Raw genomic sequence first — 18,434 nt, forward strand, 5'->3', positions numbered from 1 at the left:
TATATATATATATATATATATCGCGCACACACACATACACGCATATCCATCCATACATACACAGACACAAGCGGACATATTTAAAGGCAAAGAGTATGGGCAGAGATGTAGGTCAAGGCGGAAGTGTGGAGGCAAAGATGATGTTGAATGACAGGTGAGGTATGAGTGGCGGCAACTTGAAATTAGCGGAGATTGAGGCCTGGTGGATAATGAGAAGAGAGGATATATTGAAGGGCAAGTTCCCATCTCCGGAGTTCAGATAGGTTGGTGTTGGTGGGAAGTATCCAGATAACTCGGACGGTGTAACACTGTGCCAAGATGCGCTGGCCGTGCAGCAAAGCATGTTTAGCCACAGGGTGATCCTCATTACCAACAAACACTGTCTGCCTGTGTCCATTCATGCGAATGGACAGTTTGTTGCTGGTCATTCCCACATAGAAAGCGTCACAGTGTAGGCAGGTCAGTTGGTAAATCACGTGGGTGCTTTCACACGTGGCTCTGCCTTTGATTGTGTACACCTTCCGGGTTACAGGAATGGAGTAGGTGGTGGTGGGAGGGTGCACGGGACAGGTTTTACACCGGGGGCAGTTGCAAGGGTAGGAGCCAGAGGATGGGGAAGGTGGTTTGGGGATTTCATAGGGATGAACCAAGAGGTTACAAAGGTTAGGTGGACGGCAGAAAGACACTCTTGGTGGAGTGGGGAGGATTTCATGAAGGATGGATCTCATTTCGGAGCAGGATTTTAGGAAGTCGTATCCCTGCTGGAGAGCCACATTCAGAGTCTGATGCAGTCACAAGTGGGGCACTTTTGGGGTTCTTCTGTGAGAGGTTCTGGGTTTGAGGGGATGAGGAGGAAGTGGCTCTGGTTATCTGCTTCTGTACCAGGTGGGAAGGGTGGTTGTGCGATGCAAAAGCTGTTTTCAGGTTGTTGGAGTAATGGTCCAGGGATTCAGGACTGGAGCAGATTCGTTTGCCACGAAGGCCTAGGCTGTAGGGAAGGGACCGTTTGATATGGAATGGGTGGCAGCTGTCATAATGGAGGTACTGTTGCTTGTTGGTGGGTTTGATGTGGACGGATGTGTGAAGCTGGCCATTGGACAGATGAAGGTCAACGTCAAGGAAAGTGGCATGGGATTTGGAGTAGGACCAGGTGAATCTGATGGAACCAAAGAAGTTGAGGTTGGAGAGGAAATTCTGAAGTTCTTCTTCACTGTGAGTCCAGATCATGAAGATGTCATCAATAAATCTGTACCAAACTTTGGGTTGGCAGGCTTGGGTAACCAAGAAGGCTTCCTCTAAGCAACCCATAAATAGGTTAGCATACGAGGGGGCCATCCTGGTACCCATGGCTGTTCCCTTTAATTGTTGGTATTTCTGGCCTTCAAAAGTGAAGAAATTGTGGGTGAGGATGAAGCTGTCTAAGGTGACGAGGAATGAGGTTTTAGGTAGGTTGGCAGGTGATCGGTGTGAATGGAAGTGCTCCATTTCAGCGAGGCCCTGGACGTGCGGGATATTTGTGTATAGGGAAGTGGCATCAATGGTTACAAGGATGGTTTCCGGGGGTAACAGACTGGGTATGGATTCCAGGCGTTCGAGAAAGTGGTTGGTGTCTTTGATGAAGGAAAATAATCCTGATCCCACTCCTAATGATCCAACTCCCCAAGACACTATCCAAATTGAACCCTGCCTGGAACAGTTCCGTCCTCCATCACAGCGGGACCCACCTCCTCTTCCTCAAAAGCACCCTCTCCAAACCTTCCAGGAATTTCTCACTTCCAGCCTTGCCTCTCAATCTTTCTTGAAAAACCTTAATCCTACTCCCAACATCACCACAGCCGAAGACCAGGCTATCCGTGATCTGAAAGCTGACCGATCCATCATCATTCTTCTGGCTGACAAGGGTTCCACGACCGTTGTACTTGATCGTTGGGAGTATGTGGCTGAGGGACTGTGTCAGCTTTCAGACAACTCTACATACAAAGTTTGCCAAGGTAATCCCATTCCTGATGTCCAGGCGGAACTTCAAGCAATCCTCAGAACCTTAGGCCCCCTACAAAACCTTTCACCTGACTCCATCAAACTCCTGACCCCACCGACATCTCGCAATCCTACCTTCTACCTGCTTCCTAAAATTCACAAACCCAAACATCCTGGCCGCCCCATTGTAGCTGGTTACCAAGCCCCCACAGAATGTATCTCTGCTATGTAGATCAACACCTTCAACCCATTACATGCAGTCTCCCATCCTTCATCAAAGACACCAACCACTTTCTCGAACGCCTGGAATCCGTACCCAGTCTGTTACCCCCGGAAACCATCCTTGTAACCATTGATGCCACTTCCCTATACACAAATATCCCGCACATCCAGGGCCTCGCTGCAATGGAGCACTTCCTTTCACGCCGATCACCTGCCACCCTACCTAAAACCTCTTTCCTTGTCACCTTAGCCAGCTTCATCCTGACCCACAATTTCTTCACTTTTGAAGGCCAGAAATACCAACAATTAAAGGGAACAGCCATGGGTACCAGGATGGCCCCCTCGTATGCTAACCTATTTATGGGTTGCTTAGAGGAAGCCTTCTTGGTTACCCAAGCCTGCCAACCCAAAGTTTGGTACAGATTTATTGATGACATCTTCATGATCTGGACTCACAGTGAAGAAGAACTTCAGAATTTCCTCTCCAACCTCAACTTCTTTGGTTCCATCAGATTCAGCTGGTCCTACTCCAAATCCCATGCCACTTTCCTTGACGTTGACCTTCATCTGTCCAATGGCCAGCTTCACACATCCGTCCACATCAAACCCACCAACAAGCAACAGTACCTCCATTATGACAGCTGCCACCCATTCCATATCAAACGGTCCCTTCCCTACAGCCTAGGCCTTCGTGGCAAACGAATCTGCTCCAGTCCTGAATCCCTGGACCATTACTCCAACAACCTGAAAACAGCTTTTGCATCGCACAACCACCCTTCCCACCTGGTACAGAAGCAGATAACCAGAGCCACTTCCTCCTCATCCCCTCAAACCCAGAACCTCTCACAGAAGAACCCCAAAAGTGCCCCACTTGTGACTGCATCAGACTCTGAATGTGGCTCTCCAGCAGGGATACGACTTCCTAAAATCCTGCTCCGAAATGAGATCCATCCTTCATGAAATCCTCCCCACTCCACCAAGAGTGTCTTTCTGCCGTCCACCTAACCTTTGTAACCTCTTGGTTCATCCCTATGAAATCCCCAAACCACCTTCCCCATCCTCTGGCTCCTACCCTTGCAACTGCCCCCGGTGTAAAACCTGTCCCGTGCACCCTCCCACCACCACCTACTCCACTCCTGTAACCCGGAAGGTGTACACGATCAAAGGCAGAGCCACGTGTGAAAGCACCCACGTGATTTACCAACTGACCTGCCTACACTGTGACGCTTTCTATGTGGGAATGACCAGCAACAAACTGTCCATTCGCATGAATGGACACAGGCAGACAGTGTTTGTTGGTAATGAGGATCACCCTGTGGCTAAACATGCTTTGCTGCACGGCCAGCACATCTTGGCACAGTGTTACACCGTCCGAGTTATCTGGATACTTCCCACCAACACCAACCTATCTGAACTCCGGAGATGGGAACTTGCCCTTCAATATATCCTCTCTTCTCGTTATCCACCAGGCCTCAATCTCCGCTAATTTCAAGTTGCTGCCACTCATACCTCACCTGTCATTCAACATCATCTTTGCCTCCACACTTCCGCCTTGACCTACATCTCTGCCCATACTCTTTGCCTTTAAATATGTCCGCTTGTGTCTGTGTATGTATGGATGGATATGCGTGTATGTGTGTGTGCGCGAGTATATACCTATCCTTTTTTCCCCCTAAGGTAAGTCTTTCCGCTCCCGGGATTGGAATGACTCCTTACCCTCTCCCTTAAAACCCACATCCTTTCATTTTTCCCTCTCCTTCCTTCCTTCCTGACGAAGCAACTGCCAGTTGCGAAAGCTCGTAATTCTGTGTGTGTGTTTGTGTGTTTTGTTCATGTGCCTGTCTGCCGGCGCTTTCCCGCTTGGTAAGTCTTGGAATCTTTGTTTTTAATATATTTTTCCCATGTGGAAGTTTCTTTCTGTTATATATATATATATATATATATATATATATATATATATATATATATATATATATATATATATATCAGGAGCATTCAAAAAGAAACAAGCCAGAGTCTGGAATGTGCAAACCGGTGACAGGAGGGTAATATTGTGGCATGTGTAATGAGGTGTGGTTCCAACCAGAGTGTGGAAGTTCACAGCCTGTAGCTAGAGGGCATGCATGCTCTTCATGTGACTATACAAAGCTAATAGCAGCAAGCATCAATAGCCCAACACTGCCAGACACATTGCAAACAATGACATGGAGGCATCAACCCAAGAGCAAAAAGTTGGTGTTTGTTTTCTGACAGTGAAAGGAGTAGGAGGAACAGACATTCATCAATGAATGTCACAAGAGTATTACAAACACTGCATGTCCCTTGCACGGTGTCAAGGCATGACCAGCGCTTCAGGGAAGGACGGGTGTCGTTAGCCAATGATGCATGGTCTGGAGCACCACACTGCATTACCAATGACATCATCCACCTGGTGGATGCGCTCATTACCCAGGACCGCCAAGTGACAGTGAAAGCCATAGTTGCCATGGTAGTATTGAGTGTCGGAAGTGTTCACACCATCATGAAGGAATGACTGCACATGTGCGAAGTGTGTGCCCAATGGGTGCCCCACAGTCTTCAACCACACCAGGAAGCATGTTGAATGGCCCACTGTCTTGCTCATCTGTTGCACTATGCTTGGGAAGGGAATGCATTCCTGGCATTAGTGCTGGCTGGAGATGAGTCATGGTGTCATCACATCGAACCAGAATCAAAACGACAAAGTCTGCAGTGGAAGGATCCAGGGTCACCACCACCAAAAAAAGCCAAGGACATCCACACATGTGCACGAAAGGTTATGCTGACATTCTTCTTTAACCAAGATGGCCTCCTGATTCACTTCAGGACAACAGTGAATGCCCAGCGTTACTCGTAAAGCTTCACCACCCTTCACCAAGCGATCAAATCAAAACGACTAGGCAATCTCACCCATGAGGTCATGCTGCTCCACTAAAATACAAAGCCTCACACGGCCAACACAGTTGCAGCAATCATGCAGAAATTCAAATGGGAGGTTCTCGACCACCCTCCACAGTGTGGACCTCTCTCCCTGTGATTATGCTATTAAAAAGGGTCTGAGGGGCAAATGATTCACCTTGGACGATGACATCCAGCTGTACATGAGGAACTGATTAACATCACAGCCCCGGGAATTTTATGAGACAGCCATTTACTGCCTTGTGTCACAGTGGGACAAGTGTCTCAACAGCCAGGGTCAGTACTTCTGACATACAGGTACTGGTTTCTGTAATTATGCCTCTGGCTCATTTCTTTTCGAATGCCCATTTATTGTCAGTTGGTTCTGCTGAGAAATTCATCAATGGAGTAGAAGGAGTTCCCTACCAATAAATCGTTTAGGCTTCTCTCAAACTGAATTTCATTGGTTGTTAAGCTTTTTATGGCTGCTGGTAAGTTACTGAAAATGTGTGTTCCTGAATAATGCACACCTTTTTGTACAAGAGCAAGTGACTTTAAATCCTTCTGAAGATTATTCTTATTTCTAGTATTGATTCCATGAACTGAGCTGTTGGATTGAAAAAGTGATATATTTTAATGACAAATTTCATTAAGGAGTAAATATATTGGGAAGCAGTAGTTAGTATCTCTAGTTCCCTAAACAGACCTCTGCAGAATGTTCTTGAGTGACACCACATATTAATCATATTGCACATTTTTGTGCCCAGACAACTGTAGCTTGGCTTGATGAATTACGCCAAAAAATAATCCCATATGATATTATGGAGTACAAGTAAGCATTGTATGCCAGCTTGTATCCCCTATGACTGACAGAATTCACATTGCAAATAGAGATTTGTTTCAACTCTTCAGCAGTTCTGTGGTGTGCTCCTCCCAGTTGAATTTATTATCAAGCAGTAATCCCAAGAATTTAACACTGTCCACTTCTTCTATCTGCTTGTCATCATATGTTAAGCATATACTAATGGAACACCCCTAACAAGTTCTGAACTGCATGTTGTGTGTTTTTTCAAAGTTTAGTGACAAAGAATTAGCTAGGAACCAGTGATTAATGCCCACAAATATTTTGTTAGTCGATCTTTCTAAGATTACACTTGATTTGCTATTTATTGCAATGTTTGTATGATTGGCAAACAAAACAAACTTGTCATCTGATAACGTTGCTGATGAAAGATCATTGATGTACACAAGAAATAGTAAGGGCCAAAAGATGGAACCTTGTGGGATTCCACATGTAATTATTTCCTAGTTGGATGATGCCTGATAGCTTAATACAAGTCTCTTTCCTAATAACACCCTTTGTTTCCTGCCAGAGGTATAAGATATGAACCACTTTGCAGCATTTCCTGTTACACCATAATATTCTAATTTACTTAAAAGGATATTGTGACTTACACAGTCAAATATCTTTGACAGATTACAGAATGTACCAGCTGCCTGCATTTTTTTGTCTAATGAATTAAGTACATTTTCACTGTAAGTGTAGATAGCCTTCTCAATATCAGAACCCTTTAGAAATCCGAACTGCAGATTTGACAGTATGTTATTTGTGATAAGATGGTTATAAAGCTGATTGTACGAGTACATTAGCTTTTCAAAATTTTGAGCATGCTGGAAAAAGTGAATTGGACGGAAATTTGACGCTATTTCTTTATCTCCCTTCTTAAACAGTGGCTTAACTTCAGTATATTTCAAACATTCAGGAAATATTCCACTAATAAACGACTGGTTACACAAACAGATTAATATGTTACTTTATTCCAGCTGTGTGGATGGGTGCACAGCCACTTATGCAGAGACCAGCCTTTATCAGGGAGCAAAATCTGTGCCATGGGACATATTAGATCACTTAACTGAACTATCTTCTGAAAAAGATAGATGCGGTGGCACATATTCTGGAGGAAGGAGTTTCTAACCCCATTAAACACTATCTTGATCTATGTTCCTCGCAGATGATTCCGTCAAGAAAACCATAGCAGTTTTGTTGACTCATTCTTGTCCAACGTGAGCCTGAATCCTTTGTCTAGAGGCTTCAGTGTCTTTTTTGGTCAATTCAGGGTTGGTGTATCACATTCAAATTAACCACAGGCAAAAGAAACAGTGTCCTGAACAAACGAGACTGAAGATAAGTGTCTTGCTTTGTCAATAAAAATTAGTTTCAAACACGATAGGAATTGCTGTTGTTACTTAATGCAGGTCCATCTCAAGCTGATTATGAACTTACATTGTGAATGTAAAAGCATGTAACCGATATTTGACCTTGCACGGTGCCACTGTGCACAGAAAGCTCCACATCAAGCAACACAGAAATTGCACAGCAGCTGATTGGGGCCTTGTAATGCAGCTCGGGGTAGTGCAATTGCCCCTCTTTTCAAATGATGCAAGCTGTCGCCCAATTATGCGTTTAATCAGAAGACAATTTTGTGATTTTTTTGGTGTTGTTTTTCATGCCATGACTTTGGCATTCTTATTCAGGTTACCACTGACATGAGACAGGATTTTTATTTCTTGGTGACAAAGTGTTGCCATTTCACCAGAATCTTCATGGTTAGTGTACCGTGGACACTCTCACTATCCAAGAGGATGGCAGCCCATTCATAGGAGGTGTGCCAACTTGTTTAAAGAGCTAGAGATCTTCACTGTAGCCTCACAATATATATATTCACTTATGAAATTTGTTATTAACAATCCGAACGAATTCAAAAGTAATAGCAGTGTACATGGCTACAACACTAGGAGAAAGGATGATCTTCACTACTCAAGGTTAAATATAACTTTGGCTCAGAAGGGAGTAAATTATGGTGCCACAAAAGTTTTTGATCACTTACCTAATAGCATCAAAAGTCTGACAGATAGCCACATAGCATTTAAAAGGAAATTAAAATAATTTCTTAATGGCAACTCCTCCTACTCATTAGATGAATTTTTCGATATAGTAAGTGGGTAATTTCCCCAACTCTCACCAATAAAATAAAATAAATATTAAGTATCATGTAATATTTTGTGTAATGTAATATCTTGTATAGACACCTTTTATTAACCTGAGACATTCCACATCATTATGAAGTGTTGTATTCATGATCTATGGAACAAGTACTAATCTAATCTAATCTCAGCCACCATATCACAGTACGAGTGACTGGATAGTTCACCTGACCCTAATCTCCTAGAAAATCTTTGAAACTATTTGAAGTGTAGCAATCAACATCTCCACAATAGTTGTAGGTTTGTGGGTTGTAATCATCAGAGAATTATACAGTGGCATGTCAAGTATTTTTCATAGATGTATGAGTGGCGTTTAATAAGTAATGCAATACATTTTTTTCTGAAAGCAAATTGGTTTTATTCAGAGTGTCAGTACACCATATTATTACCCATTCTTTTGGGTACAAAAACTGATTTTTCAATATAATCGCCGTTCAAGGCAACTGTGTAATTCCACCTTCTACTAGGGCCTGCATGCCAACTGGTACCAGTCTACTGATCAACATCACAGCCAACGTATTCTTTTTCTGAAGCCAGGTTGGTTTTATTCAGGATTCGAATACACCATATTATTCCCCACTCATTTGACTATAAAACTTTATTTATCAGCCGGCCACTGTGGCCGAGCGGTTCTAGGAGCTTCACTCCGGAACCATGCAGCTGCAGGTTCGAATCCTGCCTCTGGCATGGATGTGTGTGATGTCCTTAGATTAGTTAAGTTTACGTAGCTCTAAGTCTAGGGGACTGATGACCTCAGATGTTAAGTCCCATACTGCTTAGAGCCATTTGAACTGATCTATTTTTCAACATCCGTTCAATGCGACAATCTTACTGGGAAGGCCTGTATGCTCACATGGTACCTTTACTGGTTGATGTCGGAGCCACTATCTTGGCGATTCTTCAATAGCCCCTCCCCCGCCCCCCCCCCCCTCTCCTCTCCCCTCACCCATGTACTGCTGTCCGTGTAGTGTGACTGACCTATGTTAGGCCAAAGAGATGGGAGTCCGAAGGTGCGAATTACGAGCAGTAGGGTGGATGAAGCAGAATAATCCATTGAAATTTGTTGAGCTAATCTGGGATGTGCAGACTTGTGTGAGGCGTTGCGTTGTCTTGGAGAAGGAGAAGTTGTTTTGCATTTTTGCGAGGAGAAGTTGTTTTGCAGTTTTGCGACGAACATGCTGAATTCTTTTCTTAAAACTCGTGAAGGTACCACACTTCAGAGTTTACTGTTGCACCACAATGGAGGAAATCAAGCAGAATAATTCCTTCAGAGTCTCAGAAGACCGTTACAATGACTTTACTGGCCGAGTGTGTGGCTTTGGACATTTTTCTTCAGAGGAGAGGTGGTGTGACACCCCTCCATGCACTGTTATTATTTTATTTTTTTTGGTTCGAAGTGATGAACCTATGTTTCATCGCCTGTGTCAATGTTCAACAAAAAGTTGTCACTAACACTCGTATGTTAACTCTTTTGAGTACCCCAACTTGTGGCTGAGTGTGTCAGCGCTACCAAAAGATGTGTCCAGTTACGTAGCGAGGTGTTTGATTGTGATCTGTCGATCGCCTCGAATGAGAGTGTCTGTAATTTCCAACTCCAACATTGCAGGAGTCACAGCTGTGTACGGCCGGCCGGCATGCTGCATGTCGAACAGGTTCATGCCTCTTGTTGCGATGGTGACAAATGCCTCGCCCATCGACTCACCATACTTTTGTTCACTGCCAGGTCTTCTTAGACATTCTGCAAGCGCCTGTGAATATCTGCGATGCTCTGGTTTTCCGCCAAAAGAAACTGGATGACAGCAGCCTGCTTGCAACACACTTCCGTTACAGATGCCATTTTTTTGAAGGCTACGTAAGGCGCCGCCACCTGTCGAAACTTCATGAAACTATTGAGACTGTAGCGGGAATTTAATGATATCCCTCAACAAATTCCGTATTTTTTCAACCGAAAATGGCAGAGAAAAGAAAAGAGTTTCATCTCTTACTGAACGCCCCTCGTACAATGACTGGGTTGGGCTGGAAGTGGCGTTCCTGAAGACACTGTTGACTCTCTCCCTCGTCGATTTGAGGCCATTAGCAAGACTAGAGATGGTGTTACACGGAGACTAATTTTTGTCCAGCATGCTTAGCTATACTATTTGGGGCACGAAACTGATCTCCAATTTTCTACGCAGCAAGGATCTCGGCATGGGAAGACTGAGCGTCTGAGCTTAGTTCTTCTAGATCCCTCGGGGTTATCACTTCTGACCAGTATATGATATTGTACTCGCGCCAAATACGTAAATGGTGGACTCTGAAATTTTCATATTTAAAGATAAGTGATCGTATTGTGCGTCACACAGTTAACAAACTGCAACAAGAACATATGCAAGTTTTGCTAGGCACAGCCCTCTGCTAGTTCTTAGACCAATGAAACCATCCTAGGCTAGCAATATTCTTTGGAAGATGGGGCTGGAGCTCCCGAAGTTAACTGAATTTCTCAACAGGGGTGAACTGATACTTTCTGTTCTTGTCTTCAAAGAATGGAAAAGTCCTTGTTTGTGCGAAAAGTTGCTAATTGTCAAGTAACTTCATTACAGCTGACACAGCTGAAACTCTCCTGAATGCCGCTTGTATCTGCTACGATTAAAAAAAAAAAATTGTTTGTCTTTATTTTCAACACAAAACTACACTTACAATTTACTGCCGAGATCTTTATACTACAGTTGGATCTCGAAAGTCCGTTAACATTTTAAAATGCATTAATTCATGGAATAATCTAGGTAGAGAGGTAAAAATTGATACACATTCCTGAAATGACATGGGGTTTTATTGAAACGAATAAGGATTGCAAAAAGTGGCCAACAGACGGCGCTGGGCAGCAACACGTCAGCGACGCCGCATGGGGATCACGTTTAAAATGGAGGGAATCGGATCCAGCTGATAAAAACCAGTTGGAAGGTACGACTTTTATGCGGGATGAACCTCTGCAGCATATTGTTACACGTATGAAAGATCTCTTGCGCACAGGTTTGGTGAGAATCGCTTGCTGAGCCGCCAATTCAGTCACGTTTGGCCTCCCAGGTTCCCAGATTCCAATCCGTGAGATTATTGGTTGTGGGGTTACTTGAAGTCGCAAGTCTACCGCGATAGTTCGACGTCATTAAGAAAATGCTAAAAGACAACGTCCGCCGCCATTTTCTTACCATACCTACTGATGTGCTGCACAGTGCTGTTCACAACATTGCCCCTCATCTACAGCTATTATTGATGAATGACGACTGACATGTAGAGCATTTATTATAAAGTACATCGTGTTTCCTTAAAAAAAAAAAAAAAAGTTTTGCTGTTTAACGCGTGAAGCGCCATGTGTTGGACTTTCGTGCACTATTTTTGGTTTCAATAACACTTCCTGTCATTTTAAACATTTGTGTCAATTTGTACACGAGGCGTGTTTTTTAAGTACCGTAAGTACCGTTTTGCCACACTGCGGCCGCAACGATTTGGTCGGCGTTCTACGCATGCGCTCTGGGTACCTACATATGTTGTCTTTGCACTGACGCCATTACAATCTGATTCTTCTTGTTTACGTTGTGTACTGAGTGTTTAAGATGCCTCCGATAATCGTGAGTCCCGCCGACTGTGAAGTAAGGGCTGTTATAAGATTTCTTATTGCTAAAGGCCTAAGAGCGATCGATATTCATCGTGAGATCTGTGCAGTTTACGGAGAAAACATTATGAGTGATGGAATGTAAAGAAAGTGGGTGAGAGCATTTAAAGATGGCCGCACTAATGTGCATCATGAACATAGGAGTGGGCGCCCTTCGGCCATTAATGACAGTTTGGCGCAGGAAGTGGAAAATAAGGTGGAAAAAAAAAACAGACGCTTTACGATTTCCTCCTTGCTTTTCCTAATGCTTCTCATAGTGTTTTGTATGCCATTGTGACCGAGCACTTGAATTACCAAAAATTGTGCGCACATTGGGTACCGAAAATGTTGACGGATATGCACAAAACCAAATGTTTAGACAGTGCATTGACTTTCCTTGAGCAGTACCACAACGACGGTGGTGATTTCTTAAATCAAATTGCTACGGGCGATGAAACATCGGTGGCCTACGGCACACCAGAATCAAAGCAACAGTGCATAGAATGGCGGCATTCCGATTCACCCAGAAACACGAAGTTTAAGCAAACAATTTTTGCCCAGAAAATCACGTGCACAGTTTTTGGGACAGGAAAGGAGCTTACTATAAGACATTGCACAATCTGCGCCGTTCCTTTCAGAACAAAAGACGTAGAAAGTTGAGCAAGGGCGTCGTTTTGCTGCAAGAAAATGCCTGTCCGCAGGTGGCGAATCAGACCAAAGATCTCATCACATCTTTTCGATGGAAAACTCTAGATCATCCTCCATACAGCCCCGATCTTTCGCCCAGTGACTACCATCTGCCCTGCACTTGAAGAAACACCTGGGCGGTCAGCCTGTTCAAGAACATGACGAAGTCAAAACAGTGGTGATGAAGTGGTTAACAAGTCAGGCGGCAGACTTCCGTGAGGAAGGTATTCAAAAACTGGTACAACGTTATGACAAGTTCCACAATATTGACGGAAATTATGTCGAAAAGTGGATTAAGGTACAGGCTTTCGTGTGAAAATAAAATTATTTAGATATCTTACCACATCTTTTTTTTAATTTCAAAACGGTACTTACTTAAAAAGCACGCTTCGTATCTCTACCTACATTATCCATGGAGAATTGAATTTTCAAATGGTAATGGATACTACATTTTACAAACTAAAAAAATACGTCGTAATAATGATTACAGGACCCGGCTAACGGATCCTTAGAATGAGTTTTCCGTAGTACTTACGCATGGTGTCTGTGCTGCCTGTACGCTGAAGCTGTGCTCTGGCCACGTCTAGGTTGTAGTCGCAAGGCCCATACTCATAGGCTGCCTGAAGTCCGACATCGCTCTTCTTGTGATAGGGTGCCGCCATCTGTGACAGAGAAAGTGAGAGCATCAGTGGCTGCGTCGGCATCAGCACCTGGCCGGAAGCTGGTCGGCATAATGTGCACTGTTCGCAGACGCGTATGTACTCCATATCTGGAACTGCCACAAGGTGGACAGGGTATTTATTGAGCGCTTTGCTCCAGCTAGCAGTAATGATAGCCCCTGTTGTAAACAAAGAAAAAGTTACTGACAAGCTTTTACGTCTCCCTTTTACTACAAGAAAGATTCAACTGGTTACCTGTTGAACACATTCCCCAACGACCGACTGGGAAACTTCGTTCAAAAATCCATAGGCAACAAAAGTAAAAGGATGGCTCAATAAATAACGTATAGTATAAAGATATGTTTCTGATTGCCTATCTGAGTTCTCGATTCGATTTTTCTGCGCAAGATTCCGTCAACTAATTTAGCCGTCTTTGACTTGTAATGTATACGTTAGACATTCCCTTTCCCTAGATATGCGCTACATTATGATGTACTAATGGCAACGATTGCTGTTTATACGTGATTGTTTGTGTGGCTCATCAGTATTTCCCTTCTGAGAGTGAGTATTGTAAATTCTGAGAAGCAACAAAAGGAGGTGGTCGTCGAACCCAAATCGGATCTAAGAATAAAAATAACACAGACTGTAGTTTGAGTTGCCATTTCGAGTCAGTGCGGCGAAGACAGCAGAATTTGGTAAATTGTAGTTGTACGACGGGCGTTGGAAAAGTCCATGCAAAGTCCGAGAGATGGCACCACTGGCGCATATCGAGGTCATGTTTAGTTAGCAGCATCTTTGGAAAGAACGCACACCAAGTTTCAGCCATATTGGTCTATTTCTTTGTGTTTGCCATTCGTGTGAATCAAGGAAGTCGAGTGATTATCAAAAAATGGACGAAAATGAATTTCGTGTGGTGATTAAACATTACTTTACGAAAGGCAAAATGCCTCAGGAGACTAAAGAGAAGCTTGATAAACATTACAGTGACTTGGAACCTTCGATTAGAACAGTTAATAAGTGATTTCAAAATTTTCGGAGTTGGGATATGGGCACAAGTGGTGCCGAACGTTCTGGATGCCCTATGGAAGCCACGACTCCAGAAATAATTGATAAAATCCGTGATATGGTGATGGATGACAGAAGAGTTAAGCTGTGTGATATTGCTAGTGCTGTGGGCATCTCGAATGAATGGATACATAATATTTTGCATAAACATTTGGACATGCGAAAGCTACCCGCAAGATGCAATCCACGATTGCTCACACTTGACCAATAACGGAATCGTGTGAAGTGTTGCAATGATTGTTTGTAGCTGTTCAGGAAAAATTCGCAGGACGTTTCGTCATTGTAGGTGAAATATGGATACATTACTATACTCCAGAGACCAAACAACAATCTAAACAATGGGTTACCTTGGAAGAATCTGCACCAAAAAAGACGAAGACCATTCCTTCGGCCGGAAAGGTTATGGTGACTGTCTTTTGCGATTGGAAAGGGGTAATCCTCATCGACTATCTGGAAAAAGGGTAAAACTATTACAGGTGCATATTATTCATCGTTATTGGCCCTTTGAAAAGAAGGCTGCAAGTAAAGTGCCAGCGATTCGACCGCAAAAAAGTTCTTTCCCATCACGACCTTGCACCAGCACGCACATCAGCAGTTTTGGTCGCAATATTAATGGAAATAGGATTCCAACTCGTTTCCCATCCCCCTCCCCCCCCTCCCCTATTCTCCAGACTTGGCCTCCTCAGACTACTATTTGTTCCCCAATTTGAAGAAATGGCTTGCGGGACAAAGATTTTATTCAAACGAGGAGGTGGTTGCAGCAACTAATAGGTATTTTGCAGACTTGGACAGTTCCTATTTTTTAGAAGGTATCAACAAATTAGAATGGCGTTGGAAGAAGTGTATAAGTCTAAAAGGAAACTATGTCGAAAAATAAAGAAGGTTTACCCCAAAAACGTAAGTTGTTGTTGTTGTGGTCTTCAGTCCTGAGACTGGTTTGATGCAGCTTTCAATGCTACTGTATTCTGTGCAAGCTTCTTCATCTAGCAGTACCTACTGCAGCCTACATCCTTCTGAATCTGCTTAGTGTATTCATCTCTTGCTCTCCCTCTACGATTTTTACCCTCCACACTCCCCTCCAATGCTAAATTGGTGATCCCTCGATGTCTCAGAACATATCCTACCAACCGATCTTTCTTCTAGTCAAGTTGTGCCACAAGCTCCTCTTCTCCCCAATTCTTTTCAATACCTCCTCATTAGTTATGTGATCTACCCATCTCATGTTCAGCATTCTTCTATAGTACCACATTTCGAAAGCTTCTATTCTCTTCTTGTCTAAACTATTTATCGTCCATATTTCACTTCCATACATGGCCACACTCCATACAAATACTTTCAGAAACGACTTCCTGACATTTAAATCTATACTCGATGTTAACAAAATTTTCTTCTTCAGAAACGCTTTCCTTGCCATTGCCAGTCTACATTTTATATCCTCTTTACTTCGACCATCATCAGTTATTTTGCTCCCCAAATAGCAAAACTCCTTTACTACTTTAAGTGTCTCATATCCTAATCTAATTCCCTCAGCATCACCCGACTTAATTCGACTACATTCCATTATCCTCGTTTTGCTTTTGTTGATGTTCATTTTATATCCTCCTTTCAAGACACTGTTCATTCTGTTCAACTGCTCTTCCAAGCTTTCTGCTGTCTCTGACAGAATTACAATGTCATCGGCGAACCTCAGTGTTTTTATTTCTTCTCCATGGATTTTAATACCTACTCCGAATTTTTCTTTTGTTTCCATTATTGCTTGCTCGATATACAGATTAAATAACATCGGGGATAGGCTACAACCCTGTCTCACTCCCTTCCCAACCACTGCTTCCCTTTCATACCCCTCGACTCTTATAACTGCCATCTGGTTTCTGTACAAATTGTAAATAGCACTTCGCTCCCTGTATTTTACCCTTGCACCTTCAGAATTTGAAAGAGTGTATTCCAATCAATATTGTCAAAAGCTTTCTCTAAGTCTACAAATGCTAGAAGCGTAGGTTTGCGTTTGCTTAATCTTTCTTCTAACGACTGAAACCAAGGGGAAACTACAGCCGTAATTTTTCCCGAGGGCATGCAGCTTTACTGTATGGTTAAATGATGATAGCGTCTACTTGGGTAAAATATTCCGGAGGTAAAATAGTCCCCCATTCGGATCTCCTTGTGGGGACTACTCAGTAGGATGTCGTTATCAGGAGAAAGAAAATTGTCGTTCTGTGGATTGGAGCATGGAATGTCAGATCCCTTAATCGGGCAGGTAGGTTAGGAAATTTAAAAAGGGAAATGGATAGGTTGAAGTTAGATATAGTGGGAATTAGTGAAGTTCGGTGGCAGGAGTAACAAGACTTTTGGTCAAGTGAATACAGGATTATAAATACAAAATCAAATAGGGGTAATGCAGGGGTGCTGGTAAGCTACTACAAACAGCATAGTGAACGCATTATTGTGGCAAAGATACACACGAAGCACACGCCTACTACAGTAGTACAAGTTTATATGCCAACCAGCTCTGCAGATGATGAAGAAATTGAAGAAATGTATGATGAAATCAAAGAAATTATTCAGATAGTGAAGGGAGACGAAAATTTAATAGTGTTGGGTGACTGGAATGCGGTAGTAGGAAAAGGTAGAGAAGGAAACGTAGTAGGTGAATATGGATAGGGCTAAGAAATGAAAGAGGAAGCCGCCTGGTAGATTTTTGCACAGAGTTAATCATTGCTAACACTTGGTTCAAGAATCATAAAAGAAGGCTGTATACATGGAAGAAGCATGGAGATACTGACGGGTTTTAGATAGATTATGTAATGGTAAGACAGAGATTATGAACCAGGTTTTAAATTGTAAGACATTTCCGGGGGCAGATGTGGACTCTGACCACAATCTGTTGGTTATGAACTGTAGATTAAAACTGAAGAAACTGCAGAAAGGTGGCAATTTAAGGAGATGGTACCTGGATAAACTGACTAAACCAGAGGTTGTACAGAGTTTCAGGTAGAGCATAAGGGAACAATTGACAGGAATGGGGGAATGAAATACAGTAGAAGAAGAACGGGTAGCTCTGAGGGATGAAGTAGTGAAGGCGGCAGAGGATAAAGTAGGTAAAAAGACGAGGGCTAGTAGAAATCCTTGGGTAACAGAAGAAATATTGAATTTAATTGATGAAAGGAGAAAATATAAGAATGCAGTAAATGAAGCAGGCAAAAAGGGATACAAACGTCCTAAAAATGAGATTGACAGGAAGTGCAAAATGGCTAAGCAGGGATGGCTAGAGAACAAATTTAAGGATGTAGAGGCTTATCTCACTCGGGATAAGATGAGGTCTTAGGAGAATTTAGTCAGGTGATGCTGAGGGAATTAGATTAGGAAATGAGACTCTTAAAGTAATAAAGGAGTTTTGCTATTTGGGGAGCAAAATAACTGATGATGATCGAAGTAGAGAGGATATAAAATGTAGACTGGCAATGGCAAGGAACGCGTTTCTGAAGAAGAGAAATTTCTTAACATCGAATATAGATTTAAGTGTCGGGAAGTCGTTTCTGAAAGTATTTGTATGGAGTGTGGCCATGTATGGATAAATAGTTTGGACAAGAAGAGAATAGAAGCTTTCGAAATGTGGTGCTACAGAAGAATGCTGAAGATTATATGGGTAGATCACATAACTAATGAGGAGGTATTGAATAGGATTGGGGAGAAGAGAATTTGTGGCACAACTTGACAAGAAGTGATCGGTTGGTAGGACATGTTGTGAGGCACCAACGGATCACCAATTTAGTAGTGGAGGGCAGCGTGAAGGGTAAAAATCGTAGAGGGAGACCAAGAGATGAATACACTAAGCAGATTCAAAAGGATGTAGGTTGCAGTAGGTACTGGGAGATGAAAAAGCTTGCACAGGATAGAGTAGCATGGACACCTGCATCAAACCAGTCTCAGGGCAGAATACTACAACAACAACAACAACAACAATCTTTCTTCTAAGATAAGGCGTAGGGTCAGTATTGCTTCACGTGTACCAGCATTTCTACAGAATCCAAACTGATCGAACCCTGAGGTCGGCTTCTATCAGTTTTTCCATTCGTCTATAAAGAGTTCGCGTTAGTATTTTGCTGCTGTGACTTATTAAACTGATACTTCGGTAATTTTCACATCTGTCAGCACCTGCCTTCTTTGGGATTGGAATTATTATATTCTTCTTGAAGTCTGAGGGTATTTGGCCTGTCTCATACATCTTGCTCACCAGA

General features: G+C 42.9%; 1 protein-coding gene across 3 annotated transcripts in view; it reads right to left on the reverse strand.

Annotated features, from left to right (window-relative positions):
• The window catches only part of LOC126335564 (sodium-independent sulfate anion transporter-like), a 125,263-nt gene that overhangs the window by 67,896 nt on the left and 38,933 nt on the right, over positions 1-18,434 (reverse strand). For all 3 annotated transcript variants that reach the window (XM_049998988.1, XM_049998989.1, XM_049998990.1), the window contains exon 2: positions 13,011-13,137. In XM_049998988.1, coding sequence (XP_049854945.1) covers positions 13,011-13,137 — 127 coding nt within the window. The remainder of the gene's footprint in view (positions 1-13,010; positions 13,138-18,434) is intronic.

The sequence above is a fragment of the Schistocerca gregaria genome, chromosome 2 (genome assembly GCF_023897955.1).
Source record: "Schistocerca gregaria isolate iqSchGreg1 chromosome 2, iqSchGreg1.2, whole genome shotgun sequence".
Taxonomy (NCBI): Eukaryota; Metazoa; Arthropoda; class Insecta; order Orthoptera; family Acrididae; genus Schistocerca; species Schistocerca gregaria.